Raw genomic sequence first — 20,670 nt, 5'->3', positions numbered from 1 at the left:
CCTAGTGCAAGGACGCTCCGGAAGGCCCCTGCAAGGAGACGACCACCTGGTCCCCCCGCGATCCTCTCGCAGGCAGGTGTGGCGCTGGGACTCCGGAATGCCGGGCTCCTGACAGGGGGCGGACTCTAGAACCCCCGTCTCCTTGACAACGCAAGCAGAGGCCTCGGTCCCCTTGGCAACGCGCTTCCTCGGGGCCCTCTCGCCTCTCTCCCCGCAGGAGCCAGCGGCGGCTTTCCCGGCAGCGGCAGCCACAGCTGGAGCCGGGAGTTTCTGCGGCGGCCGCTACCGAGGACGCTTACCCGGGGCTCCGAGCGGCGCGCGCTGCCTCGCGATTGGTCCAGATTAGGGAGGAGAAAGGGGGGAGGGCGGAGCCGCCGGGTCCTATTGGCCGGCTGGAGGGAAAGCCTCTGTCCTCATTGGCCGAGAGCGGCGAGGGGGGCGGTGAGCGTGCATGAGCGCGCGAGGTAAGGAGTACGGGCTCGGGCGGAGGAAGGTGCTGATTGGCCGCTGCCTCACAGAACCGGCGCTGGGATGGGCGACGCGCTCGTGGCGCGTTTCCAGCGGGGGAAGGGGATTGGCTGAGCCGGCGGGCGGCTGGGCCGGCGTTGGAACTGCGCATGTGCGGGACGGCGAGGCCCCAGCTGACTCGCTTGTCATTGCGCTGTCGTCTGCGCGGGAACGCAGGCGGCCCAGGGGTCCCCGCCCCGCCCTGCCAGGCTGTCTTCGTGGAAGAAGCAGCACCTCGCTTGAGGGAAAAGAGGCCGCGGAGGGGCGCCTTCCGCCTCCCACCGAGAATGCGAGCTGCTTCTGCGCTCCCCCTGGTAGACACGGAAGGAATTGCCCCATTCACACGTGCACAAAAGCACGCCCACCCCAATCCCCACTGTTCCTTCCTTTTAGGAGCGCAGGCGAGCACAAGCATCAGCCAGGGTGAAGGAAGCAGCCTGTGGGCTGCACAGTACTGAGGATTGGAGGCGACAATGTCTGGTACTATAACCACCGAGGGGCACCATAGCGGGGACTGGGCTCAGCTGTGCTTCATGTGCCCCCTCCAGGAGTGGTCCAGAGGTGGCAACAGGCCTTTTCTGTGGTAGCTCCACGTTTGCGGAATGCTCTGGTGGGATGTTTTTAATGAATTTCTCTTTCCTCTTGGTTTAAAGGAATCTGCGGGGGTTTGTTGTCTACTTGTTTGGATTTAACTTGCTTTGGGTTGCCCTGGGCAAGATAAAACAACTAACACTTTTAATAAATAAAATAATAATTAAATGAATCCCAGTTTATATGTTCCTCACTTGTGGCCAGGCCTGCCTTTGCATTACATCTGCTAAAACTATGCCACAGGAGTCGTCTCTCTGGGGCATTGGCATCACTGTGGGCCCATAGAGCAGATCTGGCTCAGGGAGTGTTTTTCAACAACATTCATACACAGCTTGAAAGAGGAGGTGGTCTTCTAACTCAGTTGCTGTTTTATAGCTAGACTTCACAAGAAGAACGAAGTGTCGTTTTGCATTCACAGAATCAGAAAACAGCTGAGTTGAAAGGGACACCCAAAGGGTCATATTGAAAACAGACAAATGAAACTGGCAGTTACGCAGCAGAGAGATGTGCCTTAAGCTCTCTATACTTATAAGTGACGTTTGTACACGTCTCAAACTAGCCAAGCCCTGCCTCTCCATTTCACATCCTTTGTACATTATATACTCTTGCTGAGTAATTGTGTTCATCCAGCTTAGCTACCCAACCACCCATATTGTATTAATCGTATAAGGCATTGTAAACTACCCTGAACATTTTTTAGGCCGGACACAAGAATATACGTATCTTGCGCAGTTAGTGGGTGGTTTGCATCAACAGTGTATATAAGAAGCCCTCAACCAAGATTGGTAGGGAGGAAATGAGATGTGGGAGGTAATGATGTGTTTTAGAGACTAGATTTTTTAAAAGAACACTTCCAATATAAATGTCTATGTGCCTATAAAAATAATTTTTATTTACAAACATCTTTCTATCCACTTCCACGGCCTGGCGTCTCCAAGTAGATTTTTCTTCCCCCGGTGGGATTTATACTTAAGTGCCCTTGCTGGTGTCTCTCTCTTTGTCTGCTGCTTCTTCTCCCAGTATAGCAGCACCCAGTAGCTGTAGGTCATCCAGCACAGCAAACAGAGACTCTGTAGGAAGAGGGAGAAAAGCCCATAAGATCATGGAGTGATGGAAATCAGTGGAGAATGCCAGCGAAGTAGATGCTCTTAACCTGACCACTGGGATGAGTGTTGAGAATAGGGAAGAACAGAAACTAGAAGGCTTCTATATCTGGCAGTTAAAAGACTAGCAAGGGATTGTGGGAAGGGAAATGGCACACCTGCCAACTGTAGGATGTAGCAAGACATCCCAAGCTTCCCTATTATCAGGGCCAGCCCTATTATTAGTCAGAATGAAGCAGTTGCCTCAGACAGATGCTTGTGGGGAGGGCACAGAGAACAGCAGCAACATGTTGGGGAACAGAACTGCACATAGCCTCTTCTGAAGCCTGCCTGCTGCTGTAAAGTGTGGTGGAATAGTAGGTTGAATGTTCTGTCAGCACAAGCATTTCAGCAGTTCTGGGGTCAATTTTGGTGGGAGCAAGTGGGGGGGGAGCCCTGCTTTGCAAGCCGAAGCCCTTGCCCAGGGTTCTGCTGATGCAATTCACTGGATCCCACCCTATACCTTTAGATGGAGGCTTAGATCCAGTCTTCTCAGTTGATTCTGCTGAGCCCTGGACTGCTGCAAGCCGATTCTGTCGATGCTGGACTAACAGCCCTTCCTCCCTCAAGGTAGCCTGTGCATGGAAAGAGACAGACATTGATGGATGCCACAGGCACCAATATGGGGAAGCCATGTGCTTTCACTCCTTGAACGTACCATCAGCAGATTTTTGTCCCTCTCAAGCTCCCGCAGACGTCCTTCAAGTTGTGCCATTTCCTGCTGCGTAGCAGACTCTTGCAGCTTGGCAAGTTCGTCGCTGCGAGCTTTGTCTCTTGCTGCCTGTCGCTCAGCCTGGCGTAGGGCAACCACTGCAGACACACAAAGCAGGAGGGAGGATCAAAAGAGGGATGAGAAGCAGAGAAGGGAGTAAAGAAGGTTTGGCTCCGCCTGCAGTGCAGCAGACTCAAAGCTACTTTATGCAGAGTCAAACCACTGATCCAGCTATCAGTGTCATCTATTGCAACTGCTTTAGGAACACAGGAAGCAGCTATACACTAAGGTAGTCCCCTTTGTTTATCTGCCTCAGTATTATCCACAAAGGCTGACAGCGGCTTTCCAGGGCTTCCGGCAGGGATCTTTCTCAGCCCTACTTAGAAATGTCAGGGATTCAACCTAGGACCAATTGCATGTAAAACAGATGCTGTTGGGAGATTCCATTCCACCTTTTGTTGCAGACATGGGATTGTTGCATGTCACAACAACTATCAGCCTTCAGGCAGATTTTTCCCAGTCCTGCTGCTGCTAGTGACTTTTTCCCCAAATGAAAATACAAGTGGCTGAACTTGAGACCTTCTGCATAAAAGTATATAATCTATCCCTGAGCTGTGGCCCTCAATACTGACTCTACATTAGGCAGAGTGAATCAGATGCCAAATCTTTGTCAACAAAAGTGCCTGTTATTTAATACACATGTTTTCAAAAGAAGACTCCTTTTGGATTTTCTGCCTCAGGCACCAAAACATCCCCCAGTAGCCTCTTTCCATTTACAGGCAATCCGCAATTTGCACAGGTTATTGTGTGTGACGGCAGAGCGTGCATATGCCCGTTATACCCGCCCCCCCTTTCCCAGCCACTTCCAAGTCACTGTGATGTGTGCAGATACATATACGTATATATCAGTCGTTGCCTGTACAGCTGTTGTGCTGCTCACCTGCCTTTGTGTGTTCCCTCCGTGCTTCATTGAGCCCTCTCTCCATTTCTGACAGATCCTTGCGCATCTGCGTTTCAATTTCAGTTACCTTCTCCTGCAGGGCTATGTAGAAAGGGCATGAAAATGACAATAGGCAGGGTTTTTGCCCCCCATCCCACAATGCCTTGCTCATTACAGTACTGTATCAGGAAGTCATGCATCAAATCTCACAGTTGGCAGTGCCTTCTCTGACTCTTAACTGTATTTATAAGCATTCTCACGTTTTCAGTATCCAGTGGCTTCTGCTCTTGTTGGACAGCCCTTACCCTTTGCACATTTGATCACTGACAGCTCTCTATGCTTTTCTAAATGCAGGCCCAGACTCACCAAGCCAAAAGCAGCCCTACAGCCACAAATGGTGGCTTACCAGGAGCTAGATGAGAGGTAGAGAACCCTTTTCAGCTCGTGCCACATGGTGGTGGGCAGGGCCAGGTGGACAAACTGGATATGGCTAGAGGCAAAAGTGGGTGAAAAAAACATGCAACGGAAGTCAGATATACCAGAGTCAAGGGTTTCCGTTCACACCCACCTCTCTCCATCCAGGCAAGTGAGAGGCATCATCATAGTTCAATAATATACTCCATTGAAGCAAAAGTATTTGAAGAAGGCAAGTACAGGTGAAGCTCGGAAAATTAGAATATTGTGGAAAAGTTCATTTATTTCAGTAATTCAACACCAGCTTATGACATGGCTCCCCAAATCAACAGAGACTGTGGAAACTTCACACTGGACTTCAAGCATCTGGCATTGTGTGCCTCCCCATTCTTCCTCCAGACTCTGGGTGCTTGGTTTTCAAATGAGATGCAAAAGCTGCTCTCATCAGAAAAGAGATTTGGGGAGCCATGTCATCAGCTGGTGTTGGTCCACTGTGCTTCATTAAGTCCAGGGTCAACGCAGCTATCTGCCAGGAGATTTTGGAGCACTTCATGCTTCCTTCTGCAGATGAGCTTTATGGGAATGCTGACTTCATTTCCAGCAGGACTTTGGCACCTGCCCACACTGCCAAAGGTACCAAAACCTGGTTCAATGCCCATGGGATTACTGTGCTTGATTGGCCAGCAAACTCGCCTGACCTGAACCCCATAGAGAATCTGTGGGGCATTGCAAAGAGAAAGATGAAGGACATGAGACCAAGCAATGCAGAAGAACTGAAGGTTGCTATTGAAGCTTCCCGGTCTTCCATAATACCTCAGCAGTGCCACAGGCTGATAGCATCCATGCCACGCAGCACTGAGGCAGTAATAGATGCAAAAGGGGCCCAAACCAAGTACTGAGTACATATGCATGCTTCTACTTCTCAATTTAAAAGCTCATCATGCCTCACCTCTGAAATTAATCATTCCTTCCCCAGAAAAAATGCAGCATGTCCCTAAGATACCTCTTTCATACTCCGCTCTTAACTGTCCCAGCTCCTGCCTCAAACTCTCTGCAGCCTCTTCACTCCTCTGTAGGTTGCTGCAGGTTGCCTCCAGCTGCTTCTCTGTGGCCTCCTGTTGCTGCCTCAGTGTCTGTTCCGTCAGTGTCTTTGCCTCCAGTGCCTCCTGCAGGCTCTGCAATGACTCCCTCGTTTTCCTGAGCTCAAACTCCGCTGTAGGACAGAGGGGAGACAGTCAGTTGAGGGCAGTGCCAAGCAATCCAATATACCCAAATCACCTCCCCAATGCTTCTCTACACCTAGTTTCTGGGTGCTTTCACTGACAGTAGGGCCTAGTTCTGTGCCCGGACCATCTTACTGCAGGTGGTGACTCACTGAAAATAATTCCTCGCACAAATTCCTTGCACATAGTAAACTAGCAGGAGAATAAGAGGTTCAACCTGTACTAGCTGACATTAGGTCTTCTGAGTGCAGGAAATTTGTTCTGTATGGAGAATTCGTTCAGGTGAACCCTCACCTGTGGTCTTAAATGGTACAGATACAGCTTTGTCACCTTAGTGAGAAGGGGGCCCAGAGTTGGTCACCTTGCTCTTTTGCTTCAGCCACTTTCTTCTCTATGAGTTGAGCCCCACGTTTAAGCTCCAGTGAGAGTTGATCCCGTTCTTTGTGCAACATCTGTAGTTCAGCTTGAAGGTCTTCATAAGATGGCTGAATCCTGGGGAGGAAGTAGCCAGAGAGATCAGAAGTTCAGTCGTAACCCTGGACACTCAAGTGTTTCAATCGCACAGGGGTAAAATTTTGGCTGGCTGCACTGCTTAGCCAAAAAGTTGTTGTTGCCAGAATCCCACTCCTCCACAAGGCTGGGCCAAGTCCCTGAGATCATTCAACTCTGCCTTTGATTCAGTTAGATATTTTGCTGTTGGACTAGACCTTGGCTTCCAGCTCTACCCTACAAAAGCCAAATGCTATTCCTAGAAACTCGGGGACTTTAATCCCCAACTTTTGCCGTCTCTGCTCTAACACAGAAGATACTAGATTCTCTTAACTGGAGACTGAGCTATTCAAAGGGTAAAGTCTTGAATGGACTGGAACTGAAATGGCATAGGCAATGTCTATTATTTCTGTCTTAGTTTCTGTATACAAAGCAGAAAACTTAAGCATAGCAACGTTGTGGTGAAGACCATTTCGCAAAGCATTCTGTCCTTTCAAAGAAGAAGTATACGCAGTCACCAACTCTTCAGAGCCTGTACTGAGATTAGAGTTTTGAACTTACTTCTCATCGTCTGATCTTGTGGTGCAAGATTTCTCCTCTTGCTGAAGTCTGGCTAGTGCTATCTTCTGGCATACCAACCCTGTAAGCCATAATTATTCAGTTATTCATTGACAGAAGTGTATCAGCTATTAAAAAACAAGAAGAAATCTAGGCAAGCAGTTCATTTTGGGATCTTGGCTGCTTATATACTAGGAGCGGGGAACCTGTGGCCTTCCAGATGTTGCAAAACTGCAGCTCTCATCATCCCTGACCATTGGTCATGTTGGCTAGGGCTCATGGGAATTGTAATCCATTCATGTCTAGAGGGTCACAGTTTAGCTGCTCCTATTCTAGACTTTAGTGTTAAAGAGAAGCAAACGTATTAGTTTTTATAATATAAAGGAGGCAAAACACAACACAAAAACAGTCCAGGTGATCATCCCACTGGTAAGTAGAACTGAAGATCCTATGAAAACATGTTGCAAAAAGAAAATATGTATGCTGACCACAATTTCCATTTAGAATGCAGGGGCGGGGGAGAGAGGTGCATGTTGACTCCACAAATTAAGAATTATATTTTAATAGTGCAGACTATCATGGGCCCTTGTGGCTTTACCTGCCAAAACAGATACATGTTTGGGGCCTGCAACAGAAATCCCAAGTACAGTGCTGAAATAAAGTGTGCATATTAAGGTATGGAAATAATCGTTGAGTTTGGGTTCTGGGTGGTTGTTGGTTTTTGCACATTCATTCAAAACATGCATACTTCATGCTGAACCCCCGTGTCTCTGAAGCCTTGAAAACGATGGCAATGAACAGTTGTTGCAGAAATAACAGGAATAGGTCAAAGAGGTGAAAAGCTACTGGGTAGGGGTGGGGAACTTCAGGCCACGGGGCCAAAGATGACCCTCTAAGCCTCTATCTGGTCCTTGAGACTCTCTTCACACCTCATCCTTCCCAGGCTCTGCTTCAAACAGTCCTTGAGAGCTTTTGCCTGGCTAGAATGCATCCTTGAGTTTTAATCATGCCTCTTGCTTCCTAGATGCAGGCTAGAGGACAGAGTGAAGAAATCAGCCTACTGTGCAAAGGCGAAATTTACACTCATGGATCCGCTAATTTTTCTTTTTGGTAACACCCGCCACAGGCATAGGGCCCCCAGGTGGAAATGTGACCCTCGGTCTGACAAAGGTTCCCCAGTCCTGCTGTAGGGATTTTAAACTGAAAGGGATTTGCAGCACACTGTAGACTTACCAGTTTTATGCTGCTTTAACGATCATGATTTCCCCAAAATACCATATTTTTCCCTCTATAACACGCAGATTTTTTCTCCTAAAAAGGAAGGGGAAATGTTTGTGCGTGTTATAGAGCGAATGTGTGGTCCCTGGAGCCGAAAAACCAGGCAAAAATCAAATCCCCACGCTTCAAGGAAAAGGGAAAACTGAAAAGAGGAAGCGGCTGCTTTCCTGCATTCTGCCTCAGGGTCTTACTGCCCACCCTCCTCTGTTTCGTTGCTGTGTTTGCTGAAACGGAACAAAGAGCAGGGAAAGCCCCTCCCCTCCAGGCAAGCTCCGGTGCTGCTGGGGGAGAGGGAGAGAGAGGGGGGAAGGGAGAGGGGGGGGGAGGGAGAGAGAGAGGGGGGAGGGAGAGAGAGGGAGGGAGGGAGAGAGAGAGAGAGATGGCTGGCTTGGGTGGGGGGAAACTTTTGCCTTTCTTTCCTCCCTCCCGTTAAATCCCTCTCCTGCATTCTTAGCCAGCTGCTTCTCTGCACACCCCTCTAATGTCCCTTCTTTGTTTTTCCTTCGCTCCCCACTTAAAATGTGGTTACAAAGCATAGATCCACATGGATCCTCAGGATCTTTGCATTGGGTCACCCCAAATTCACCATCAGATCACATAGCATGTCCATGGCTACAGCCTGCCCCCCCAAAATCACGCACCCACTGTTGCCTGGGGCTGCAATGGTGCAAAAATGTGGTTAAAAAGCATGGATCCACATGGATCCTCAGGATCTTTGCATTGGGTCACCCCAATTCACCATCAGATCACATAGCATGTCCATGGCTACAGCCTGCACCAAAAAAATCATGCACCCACTGTTGCCTGGGGCTGCAATGGTGCAAAAATGTGGTTAAAAAGCATGGATCCACAGGGATTCTCAGGATCCTTGCATTGGGTCACCCCAAATTCACCATCAGATCACATAGCATGTCCATGGCTACAGCCTGCACCAAAAAAATCACGCACCCACTGTTGCCTGGGGCTGCAGTGGTGCAAAAACGTGGTTACAAAGCATGGATCCACAGGAATTCTCAGGATTTTGGCATTGGGTCACCCCAAATTCACCATCAGATCACATGTCTGTGGCCACAGCATGAAGCCCAAAAATGATACATCCACTGTTTCATTCAGAATGTTTTTTCCCTTGTTTTCCTCCTCTAAAAACGATGTGCGTGTTATGGTCAGGTGCGTGTTATAGAGCGAAAAATACGGTAATTGTGGGAACTATAGCTTAGCGAAGATGCAGTGACCTCTATTAGAAACCTTTACAATTGCTAACAGAATGACAATCCCTTTGACGGCCTAAGTGTGTGCCAGTTCAGGGACAAATTCAGTGAGGCTTGCGCCAAAGTGTGAACAGAGTTACAGTTTAGGGCTAAAGCTTCAGGCAGTCCTGTCAGTCCCATTCAAAAAAGGGCAGAGAGAGAGAGAGAGAGAGAGAGAGAGAGAGAGAGAGAGAGAGAGAGAGAGAGAACAGAATCTTAGTCACACTTATATGGAAATTATCTCAACTGAACTCAGTGTGACCTTTCTTCTACTTAAAAGTTAAAATATGCATAGCACAATATTGGGTTGTTAAAACTGTGGATTAAGATAAGGCAGCTGAGAGATTGGAGGGGAGGGGAAAGGTTGTCTGTGGAGTCTCTGAAAATAATCTGAAGTATGTCTGGTATGTTGGGAGGGAACATTATGTGAACAGAGCAACATCTAGCGATGACAAAAAGGAAATCACTTTAACTATTGTGAAATTCATTAACATATGGATCATAAAGAATAAAGGGGTTGTCTGCAACCATCTAAATTAGTGTTTGACTGTAGTTATAAATGTCAATGAGCTTAAAATAGTGTAGCCAGAAGAAAGGTATAGGAAATCCCTGACAGGCTGACCCGATATATTTTTCTGCCTCAGGGAAAGAACAAGAGTGCACTTCCACTCCTTTCTGTGTATAGAAAGACTGGCAGTCATATCTTAACACCACTTAACACCTCTGGTGCTAGGACAATGCCCTCTGCAGCACCTAAGGCAAGTCACACAAAGACTGACAGGGGAACTTGAGCCCACCCCTCCCTCGCAATCCACTACCTGAGCTGGCTGCCGTAAAAATATATTTGTTTAACAAGATTTGTATATCACTTGATTGCTCTAAAAAAACATTAAGCAGTTCACAATGCAAAATAAAGCAATAGAATTATTCAAAATATGCAAACCATGATTAAAATCAACAGTAGCTGAGGAAAAAGTGAACCTTTTCCATGTTCAGATGGGCTTGTGTAGAAACAAACACGTTTTAAGCAGGCACTGGAAAAATTACAGCAAAGGCACCTGGCCTGGTGTCAATTAGCAGGAAGTTCCAAAATGTAGGTGCCACCCCACTAAAAAAATGGTTTCTTACAAGTGTGGAAAGTGTATTATGTAAATAAGGTAAAGGACCCCTGGATGGTTAAGTCCAGTCAAAGGCAGCTATGGGGTAGCAGCGCTCATCTCGCTTTCAGGCTGAGGGAGCTGGCCTTAGTCCACAGACAGCTTTCCGGGTCATGTGGCCAGCAGGACTAAACCGCTTCTTTCGCAACAGAACACCATGACAGAAACCAGAGAGCACGGATACGCTGTTTACCTTCCTGCCACAGCAGTACCTATTTATCTACTTGCACTAGCGTGCTTTTGAACTGCTTGGCTGGTAGAAGCTGGAACAGAGCAATGGGAGCTCACCCCGATGCGGGGATTCAAACTGCCAACCTTCCAATCAGCAAGCCCAAGAGGCTCAGTGATTTAGACCACAGCACCACCCACATCCTCAAAGTATTATGTAGCCCCTGTAACAGTGCTAGTTCTGCAGATCGAAGGTGTTAATTGGGCAAATACAGGGTAAGAGAATCCCACAAGTGAACTGGTTCCAAACTGCTAAAGGCAAATCAGCAACCAGCACAGATCTCTGAGCAGAGGTGTTATAATGCTGACAGGGTCTCATGCCTAACAGCACCTGTGCTGAAGTACTCTGCACCAACTGCTGTTTCCTAGATCAAGTGCGAGGGAAACCCTACACAAGTGCATTGCAGTAATCCAACCTTGAGGCCACTACCCCAGACTTACGAGGCACAGAATGAATAAGGAGGCCTTCAGCACACAATGACCTGGTTCACACATAACACTAAATCAAACCAGTTTAGCGCAAATAGGCAGGTTCCTGAACAATCCTTCGTTTCAGCCCTGATTCTAATGCCACACAAAGCCAAACCATGACTTGCCTCACAGCAGCCAAAGGACCAAAGCAACCACAATCTCCTTTCTGACAGCCCACAGATCTATGCTAAGTCATGGTTTGACCTTCTTGTTACATGGAATCTGAGCAAGTACCCCATCTGCATATTTTCAAGTGTGTATCCACCACCGTGAGGGTAGGATCCTAGCTCATAAATAAAAACAAGGCAAACAAAGTAAATAGATTATATTATGGTTCACGTAGCTTCACTAGTTATATGGAAGTAATTTGAGTCTCATGTTGGTCAATATCAAGAATATCAAGATTTGGGCTTAGCGATGAAGATTGTATAATGTCCAGATTGCAAAATGGCTTTCCACCATTACCTTGGACAGTGTCAACTCTCTTGGCTGCGAAAGCAACTCTGTTTCCCAATCCCATGAGGCGAGACAAGGCTGCTCTCCATGATTCTTCCTGTCCAGTCAGCTGCTGGCTTAGCCTGTGGAGCAGAAGACGACACAGCATCTTAGCCTGGACTTTAAAAGGAGGAGTAAAAACCATTAAATGAAAGTTAGCCAAGAGCAAGGAAGGAGCAGGAAGACTTCTGTAAATTGGAGGTGTCAAATAAATGGCCTTTGGGCTTTCCTTTCTCAGGCTCTCTGCAGTCCTCAATACCTGGAGGACCAGAGCTGGGGGAATCCAACCATTATTGCTTTGTCTTTCCCAGTTACCTGCTGACAAAATCCCCCAGGCCCCGAAGGGCATTTTCAGCGGTCTCTGCCCTCCGTTGAAGATCCTGTGCCAAATCATTCGAGCGCAATGCCTCTGCCTGCAGAGTCTGGAAGGAATGAGAAAGCTCTAAGCAATACTTCCCCCTGAAAGAGAAAGGCCCTAAACTCACTTGTCAAGGATTCCTCCACTCTTCAGCTCTTAAGCCTGTTTTAATGGGGAAGAGGATGTGCCCCTTTCTAAACTAGTCTTCTTGAGCAAGGGGCGTATGAGAGCAACTTACTTTGTTTCTCACTCTTTCCATATCAGCTTCAGCAGATTTGTCTTCTAGGCTGTGGAGCAACAGTGCCACCTTCTGGTCTCTGGACTCCACTTCACCTTCTAGCTCTTTGACCTGTAGGCAGAAATTTAAGACCTGGTTTATTACCACATAAGCTTTGAATTTAACAATTTGCCTGCTAACAACACAGCAAGCAAACTTAAAGGAGAGCGGCAGATTGCTTCACCCATTTTCTGCCAACCTGCTTGCTTTCAAGAGACGCCCTGAGACCCCCAGGTATAGGGTGTTATATAAAATTTAAAAATAATAATAATTTCATCTGAAATCAAAGTAGAAAGATAGCAGGTATCTTCAAGGACTTCTCCCTCTTCTGATAGTCTGGTTGGTAGCCGGCAACTTTTATTTTTTTACTAGCCTGATAACAGTTTCCAGGCTCCTCCACAACTAGCATGAATTCAGATATCTCTGTAATCCTCACAGAAAGTTTGAATTCCCCTCCTGGAGAATCCAGGAGTCCTGGCTCACAACTCTCATGCTCTTCCACACTCCATTTTCAAAAAACCTACCTAGGAGCTTGGGCTTTCAGCTTCTCCCTGCTCCACTCCAACACAGCCCCCTCCCTCAAATCAAGCACATACCTTCCATTCTAGCACTTTGGTGGTATCCCTGTGACTGAGCTCCTGAGATTTCAGCTGCACCAGGAGACAAAATACTTTCTCCCGCCACCGAGTCAGCAGGTACTGCCATTTCTGAGATGATTCAGGCCGGAGAGGATCCTCAAGCTGCACCTGAAAAGATCAAACATGAAATAAAACAGCTTTTAAGAAGGGTGTGGGTGTGTACCCAATACCCAGTCAATCAAAAGAGCTATTTTGAATACCATATTTTTCGCTCTATAAGACGCACCAGACCATAAGAAGCACTTAGTTTTTGGAGGAGGAAAACAAGAAAAAAATATATTCTGAATCTCAGAAGCCAGAACAGCAAGAGGGATCACTGTGCAGTGAAAGCAGCAATCCCTCTTGCTGTTCTGGCTTCTGGGATAGCTGCGAGGCCTGCATTCGCTCCATAAGACGCACACACATTTCCCCTTACTTTTTAGGAGGGAAAAAGTGAGCCTTATAGAGCAAAAAATACGGTAGTTTGCAGTTCTGTAATTACTATTTAGGACCCACAAGGCTACTATTCTTCGCTATCACTGTCCTCAAATGTATCTACCTTCTTGCTGAGCTCCATCTCCTGTAGCGTCAGAATATCGCTGAGGGAAGTTAGGCGAACCTGCAGCAGCTCAGCTGTAATTTTCAGGGCATCCTTCTCTTCTTCCAGTTGCTGAAATAGGAGCAAAGTAATGTTGCAGTCATACTGCATACTCATAAATCCATGCAGAAGAAAAGGAGCTCTGCTATTTGAAGTGCCTTGTGTTACCTTTCCTATCCTGGGCTGCTTCCATACTGGGCATTTCATGTGGAACAGCCACACTTTGTTCTCTCACTTTTTATGGGGTATCTGCATGCTGTCATGAACAAAGTATTCCATTCCTGTTTTCTGTGCTCAACATTCCTTTCTCCACTCCCCTGAACTCTGAAAATCTGACTTTTTAGAAAGCACAGTAGAACAGTTTGCACCATTTCTCCAGGTATTGGTGATTCATCAAGCAACTCTGCAGTAGATTATGGTTACCAGATGTCTCTGTTTCCCGGGGACAGTCCCTGAATTTACAAACCTATCCCCGGATTTCATTTTATGTCCCCAGATTTATATTTTAAGTGCTGTAGATTTATTAGCAGGGAACGAAAGTTGCATGATTGGTTCAACGGCACAAGACACATCATATGGGGACTTCCGGCGAGGCAAAATGGTGCGCGCCATGGCAGCGAGCAGCTCCTGAAGCCAGCCAGAGCCAACTGCGCTACCAGACTGGCTCTGGGCTGCTGAGACTTCCACTGCTGAGGGGGAACCGGGGATGCCCGGCGCATTAACTGGTCGAACCGCTGACCCTCCCACGACCCAAATTGAGCCGAGAGTGATAATGCCCAGCCACCCGGCCGACTGCCCAGCAGCGCTCCAGGGCCAGGAAAACCCCAGAGCCGACGCAGGGAGAAGGAGGAGAGGAGAAAGAGAAGGAAGAGAGAGAAAGAGCAAGGAGAAAAAAGAGGGGAGCCCCAACCTTGCTGCACCGCCGCTGCTGAGGAGAAGAGGTAGGAGAGCACTGGGAGGGCAAGGACACGTGGCCGAGCCCAGGCCCAACCCGAGCCTACTCCACTGCGGCTAGCACTCCAAGAGAGCAGGCCAGGGCCCAGAGGAAGGCCGCGCGACAGAGGAGACCACAGAAGAGAAGACATTGCTTCTTCTTCTTTTTTTTAAAAAAACCCAACTTTTTAAAAAATAACTTTTTTCCCTCTTTTCAAAAAAAAAGTGTCCCCGGATTCTTTGAAAAAAATCTGGTAACCTTACAGTAGATTGTATGTACTGCTCCAGCCATTTCTGAGGTTGGGAGTTAAACCTCAGGCATGCAGGTGAAATTAGGCCTGGTAGGGTTCCTAACTTGGCCTGGGAAGTCCATTTCCCCCAAACCGTGACCATCTGCCCCTCTCCTGATGTGATATGTAATGCCAAGTGTGGGACAGGTAAAGGTATGGCTAGGAACAATCAGAAGTCTTAAAGTGCTCTCACCATTGGCCCACTACGGCTCAAGCCCCACCCACCCCCATCTGAAGCTGGAGAAAGGGCAACAGGATAGTTATTTGGATTCCAGAAGGATGGAAGCAAAGTTGGTATTCCACTTGTAGCTAAAAGCACAACAGCAACACTTAAGAGCGGTTGGGACAACCCCATCAGATAGGTGGGGTATAAATAATAAAATATCATCATCATCACTTAGCTGCTGTGTGGGACGTGGGTGGCGTTGTGGGTTAAACTACAGAGCCTAGGACTTGCCAACCAGAAGTCGGCGGTTCGAATCCCCACGACGGGGTGAGCTCCTGTTGCTCAGTCCCTGCTCCTGCCAACCTAGCAGTTTGAAAGCATGTCAAAGTGCAAGTAGATAAATAGGTACCGCTCTGGCGGGAAGGTAAACGGCATTTCCATGCACTGCTTTGGTTCACCAGAAGCGGCTTAGTCATGCTGGCCACATGACCCGGAAGCTGTACACCGGCTCCTTCGGCCAGTAAAGCGAGATGAGCGCCGCAACCCCAGAGTCGGCCACGACTAGACCTAATGGTCAGGGGTCCCTTTACCTTTAACTGTCCATGTCTGAAAAGCCCCCAGGTCTCACCTGCACTCTGCTCATAAGTTGGTCCCGTTCAGCACTAGGCTGCTTTGACTCCTGTTCCCCAACATAGGTCTTCAGCTGCAGGAGCGAAGCATTCTGGGAAGCCAGCTCTGCCTCAGCTGCACTGAAGGAGAGAAATATGAGGGGTTGCCTTTGGCACAGCCTGGAGACAACCCCAGTGGGCCCTCGGAGGAAAAGAACCTGGAGGAGTGATCACACCTGAGCTGGTTCTGGAGAACGTCTCTCTTCTCCCTTAACTGGACAGCCTCCTTCTGCTGAGCCCCCAAATCCTGTTGGAGTGCCCACAGCTGCTGCTTCAGGGACGCAACTTCAGCCCCGTGGACTTCAGAAAGCCTGGACAACTGTGGAAAGAGGGGAAGAGGCTAATATCCTGGTGAGCAGCGACCACCTGCTATTCACACTACTCTCCCAGAAAACCTAGAGCAAGGAATGGAGAACCTGCAGCCCACCAACAGCTGATGCACTCTAATTCCCATTACCCCTGACAACTGGCTCTGCTGTCTAAGGCTGGTGGGAACTGGAGTACAATAGCCTTTGTGGGACCGCCACTCTCCACCGCTTGCAGAGACTTATCTAGCAGAGATGCCAATCCAAGTTTTTATTCTGCACCCACTCAAAACAACTTTTTCTCCCAGAATGCTTTCATTTGAGCACTCACCTCCGCCTGGTGCTCCTTGAGCACTGTCTCTAGGCACTCTCGCACCCTTTCCTCTTGCCTCCTCTGCTCAGCTTCTGCTTTCTCAAGGGCCCCCTGCAGCTCTCCTCGCGCCAGCCCAACTTCATGTCTGGACCTTTCCTTGGTCAACTCCAGCTCCTCTTTCAGGGAATTGGCCTCCAAGCGCCTCTGCCTCCTAAGCTCCTCCAGCTCTACCTTGAGAGCCTCAATTTCCAGTCTGCTGTTGCTCCTGACTTCCTCCAATTCTGCCTTCAAGCCAGCAGCCTCTGCCTTGCTCTGGTTTTTTAGTATCGCAAGCTCACTCTGAAGGTCAGAGAGGGTGTTTTCTCGACTGGCCGCTGCTGCTTCTTGCTGGGCTGAGGCAACTCGGAAGGCAGCAAGCTCTGCCTCCAGTCGCTGGATCTCGTGGAGCTGGTGGGAGATGACCTCGGCCTGTTGGGACATGGCCAAGGTGTGACATACGCCTGAGGGCTCAGCTCCTCTATCCAATGACCTGTAAGAGAAAGAATTTGTCATAAAGTCCTCCCACCTCCAGGGGGCACTATTTTATGTCTTGCTAGTTAGTTCAAAAGTTCAGGGTGTTTCCATTCTAAGAGCTGCTGTTCAAGGAGTGAGCTGGTCACAAGCTGAACTCCAGTATATGGAATGATTCCCGGGGAAAAGGGGAGAAGAGCACCAGAGAGATACAGCAAATAGAGCAAAGCTGGGGTACAATGTGCCTAGCAGGAGATGCTCTCAGTTCTCATTGTACTCAGTTCTTCAGTGGAGAACCACAAGTTAAGGGAAGTGTCTCATAAAATCTATTTTTATTTCTGCAAACCTACGAAAACATGTACAGTGGTACCTTGGTTCTCAAACGCCTTGGTTCCCAAATGCCAAAAACCCAGAAGTGTTCCAGTTTTTGAACGTTTTTCAGAAGCTGAACGTCTGATGCGGCTGTCAGCTATTCTTTCCAGGGCACCTACTCCAATCAGAAGCCGCATCTTAGTTTTTGAATGTTTTGGAACGGATTAAGTTTGATGCTTTTGCTTTTGCTGTTTATTCTGCATTTTTGTTTTTGAGGCTTTTTTGGTTAATTTGTTTTTGTGACTGTGTGGAACCCAGTTAAGCTACTGATTGTGTGACTGCGGAAATGGATAAAAGCCCTGCAGTCCAAACAATGACTATCATCAGTGCTAGTAAGAAAAAAATAATAATTTTAATTTTTATCATCTACAATACTGTCTTACTTATTTTATAGTACAGTACATTGATTACTGCTTTCATTTTATGGATCAGTGGTCTCGTTAGATAGTAAAATTCATGTTAAATTGCTGTTTTAGGGGCTGTTTTTTAAAGTCTGGAACGGATTAATCCATTTTGCATTACTTTCTATGGGAAAGCGCGCCTTGGTTTTGGAACACTTTGGTTTTGGAACGGACTTCCGGAACAGATTAAGTTTGAGAACCAAGGTACCACTGTATTTTTATTAAGCATGCTTGTTTTTACATTCTGTTTATTTCACCTGTGTTTTGATTAATGTTTTTGCACTATTTTATGTAAACTGCTTAGAGATTTCTGTTTTTTGATTACCTGGTCTATAAATGCCGTTAAATAAGTAAAATAATGTTCATAATTGGGTGGTATAGGGTGAAATGGATCAGAGGAAAGGGGGAAATTGTAGGGGTCATTTCACCTGGTTCTGGTTCCTGGTTCTTCTGCCTTGTCTCCCTTTGTGGCCCATCTGTGGAGTTCATCCTTCAATCTCTGGTTTTCTCGCTTGAGTTCAACTGCCTCATAGTTAGGAAGGCAAGGGACATCCCAGGGCACTGTAGCAGAGACAGCTAGAGGTGGTGCTGACCTGCTCTGGAAATGGGAAGGTGGGATCAACTCCTTTGGCCCTAAGGAAGAAATGACAGCAGATTGCCACCTAGCTCCATTAGAAAGTGTTTAAGTGAAGGAAATAGGGTGATCTGGAAAACTTTCACTGAAAGGAAACCATTCATAATCGAGATGCAGAAGGCAGATCCACATAACTGGTCTTCATACTAGCAGAAGTTGTGCAAAGCTAACCCAAATTCTCACCAAACATGGTTAACAACTGCAAAGAAGGGGTGAGGACTAGAAAAGGAGGAGGGGTAGCTTGGCTTGCCTTGTGCGTTTAACAATATCTTGATATGCAAAAACCAACAGGTGAAGCTTTGCACTACCATGTAAACATTATCGCCTGTCAATATTTGCTGCTCTTAAGAGGTGCTGCTCCAGAGACTAGTTGAAAAACCCTTCCTTATTCCGAAATGTGAATAACTGTGCACCATCTACATTTAAGGCCCAACTAGGACGCGGGTGGTGCTGTGGGTTAAACCAGAGCCTAGGACCTGCCGATCAAAAGGTCGGCGGTTCGAATCCCCGCGACAGGGTGAGCTCCTGTTGCTCAGTCCCTGCTCCTGCCAACCTAGCAGTTTGAAAGCATGTCAAAGTGCAAGTAGATAAATAGGTACCGCTCCGGCGGGAAGGTAAACAGCGTTTCCGTGCGCTGCTCTGGTTCACCAGAAGCGGCTTAGTCATGCTGGCCACATGACCCGGAAGCTGTACGCCGGCTCCCTCGGCCAATAAAGCAAGATGAGCGCTGCAACCCCAGAGTCGGTCACGACTGGACCTAATGGTCAGGGGGTCTTTTTACCTTTTCCTATGACTTGCTAGTTTTTTTAAATCACACTTGCCAGACAATAATGCTTCCTAAAGCAGTTTGTATCGGTCCAAATGTTGAAACAGTGCTGTTGGCAGCTACTGTATATAAATGAATATGATGCACAGGCCCTATGCTTGGCACAAGAAAGATAGAGAGAAAAGATATGGGGGAAGATCAGTTTGACAATGCTGGAACAACCTTCACTTCAGTCATGCATTGCCTAACTTCAAATCATGGCAGGAGTCATTTCAGATGACAGTTTGGCAAATTCATACAATAAAGGCAGCCTTTCAAATAGCCAAGTAACAAGCCATTTGGTCTTTATACACAACAACTATCATGTTCAGTTGTGACCAGAAACCAGCTTCACTGCTTAAGAACTGGCAAGATGAGTCTTCTATGGCTGGTTTTGGTAACCTAGTAGATGCACTTTTTACTAACAGAGGTTTCTGGGAAGTCTCCAAAGGCAGCCCCATGTACTTTACAAATATCCAGAGTCCAGCAAGATATAGATAACTGGCTGTGCTCTCTTTGCATCGTAAGCAGGCAGCAAATATTTTAAAAATCAGTGTGTGGGGAATTGAGATAATAACTTTGCTCTTGCTTTACCAGTGGGCTTTGAACCTCTGAATGCAGCCGGTGGGTTCAGCCGTCTGTCTGGATCATTCCTTCTGTCCATGGTCCCAAGTCACTGTCCTTCAAAAGATACAGAAATGTTTACCTAAGCTAACTTGATATTTTCAGGCTTGAACCCCAAGCTCTAAAACACAAGGTCTAACTCAGTGGTGTCCAAACTTTTTTCAAATAGGGCCAGATTTGATGAAGGGCCGTGGGGGCCGACCAAAGTTGTTGACTTTTCTTTAGGACTGAAGTTGTTGAGCTTCTTTTAGGATTGAGGTTGTTAAGGTTTTTGTAGGATTTTACCCCAGAGAATAAACTGCCACAGTGGCCAGATTAGGCCCCCGAAATGGACTTTAGACATGCCTGGCCTAACTCATATGAAACCACCCCACTATAGTAGCACTCAATGAGGCGATATACTACTAACATCTTACGGAAGTAATATAAAATAATGATTTTTTAATAAATATAATAATATAAAATAATGCACTGTTCTCCAAGAAATCACAGGAGCCTCTCTCTAGAACCCATTCACACCTTATTGCCATCAAGGTAGCATATTTTGGCATCAAATCGTATATAATAAAGACAGATAAGATGACTTGGTCACTCTCTCTCATTCTGGTCCCTTAAAGCAGACCCAGGAAGCTTTTTTTGACTTTTATGCAGGCAGTTTGCAAACCATTGGAGGAAATAACGAGATTCATACACTTCCTTCTCAAGATTTGGTCGAGTCTCCCATCGCTGACTAAGCTTTCTATTTCGAGTTGAGCATAAAAACCACCGCTTCACTTCATCTAGAACAGAGTTTCCCAATCTGGGGGTCGCCATCTGCTTTTTTTGGACTACAACTCCCATCATCCCTAGCTAGCAGGACCAGTGGTCAGGGATGATGGGAATTGTAGTTCTAAAACAGCTGGAGACCCCCCCCCAGTTTGAAAAACCCTCGTCTGCAACCCCATTTCTCCCTTTCGTCAGCTGCTTCCCACATCCCCGCTCACGGGCTACGCTGCTTCTGGGAGCCGCTGCGCCCTAACTCGCCACCACTGAGGGGCGGCGGCCCTTTTCCTCTCAAACCTCCGCCAACGCCGACTAACGCTCCACCAACCGACCCGGAGTCCGGACTGCTCATGCGCGTGCCGCGAGCCCGCTCCGAGGAAACGAACGCAAAAGGCACGCCCCACCCTTCAGCGCAAAGCCAATAGGAACGGAGCGAGGCGTGATGGGCGGGTGGGCGGGCCCGTGAATGAAGTCAGCGCCAAATCGGCGGGGCGAGGGTCTGAAGGGAAAGCGAGCCGGCGCGGCCCGCCCCTCGTGACATCAGCCAATCAGAGGACGGCGTGGCGTAAGTGACAGATAGGCTTG

The 20,670-nt window shown here is 47.6% G+C and overlaps 1 protein-coding gene and 1 long non-coding RNA gene across 3 annotated transcripts in view; both read right to left on the bottom strand.

Moving 5' to 3' along the window:
* LOC309337506 overlaps window positions 1-20,670 on the bottom strand; it is a 211,505-nt gene that overhangs the window by 43,902 nt on the left and 146,933 nt on the right. The window lies entirely within an intron of this gene.
* On the bottom strand, window positions 1,970-20,471 carry CCHCR1 (coiled-coil alpha-helical rod protein 1). Of its 2 annotated transcripts, none has more exons than XM_081852521.1 (18): window positions 20,383-20,471; window positions 19,294-19,380; window positions 17,689-17,893; window positions 15,996-16,506; window positions 15,536-15,678; window positions 15,320-15,440; window positions 13,264-13,374; window positions 12,684-12,833; window positions 12,049-12,159; window positions 11,768-11,874; window positions 11,423-11,535; window positions 6,580-6,658; window positions 5,891-6,021; window positions 5,310-5,519; window positions 3,893-3,994; window positions 2,899-3,050; window positions 2,704-2,815; window positions 1,970-2,168 (listed from the first exon to the last, which is right to left on the bottom strand). In XM_081852521.1, exons 2-18 carry the CDS (start codon window positions 19,361-19,363, stop codon window positions 2,068-2,070), a joined length of 2,529 nt encoding a protein of 842 aa, XP_081708647.1. In that variant the 5' UTR covers window positions 19,364-19,380; window positions 20,383-20,471; the 3' UTR covers window positions 1,970-2,067. The 2 variants fall into 2 exon arrangements, with proteins under 2 accessions (XP_081708647.1, XP_081708648.1); XM_081852522.1 differs by lacking the exon at window positions 20,383-20,471 and adding an exon at window positions 20,017-20,171.

This window comes from Podarcis erhardii, assembly GCF_964252035.2.
Source record: "Podarcis erhardii genome assembly, chromosome: 2".
NCBI lineage: Eukaryota > Metazoa > Chordata > Lepidosauria > Squamata > Lacertidae > Podarcis > Podarcis erhardii.
Note: the sequence above shows the minus strand (reverse complement) of the source record. Positions and strands in the feature narration are given on the sequence as shown.

Bases quoted from the DNA above. Each gene is read 5' to 3' on its own strand.
- CCHCR1 (XM_081852521.1), bottom strand. From the start codon at position 19,363: ATGGACAGAAGGAATGATCCAGACAGACGGCTGAACCCACCGGCTGCA. The intron at 6,659-11,422 runs GTAATGGTGGAA...TATGGCTTACAG, and splicing joins GAGAGTTGACACTGTCCAAG to GGTTGGTATGCCAGAAGATA. The intron at 2,169-2,703 runs GTATAGGGTGGG...CTCTTCCTACAG, and splicing joins ATCTAAGCCTCCATCTAAAG to AGTCTCTGTTTGCTGTGCTG.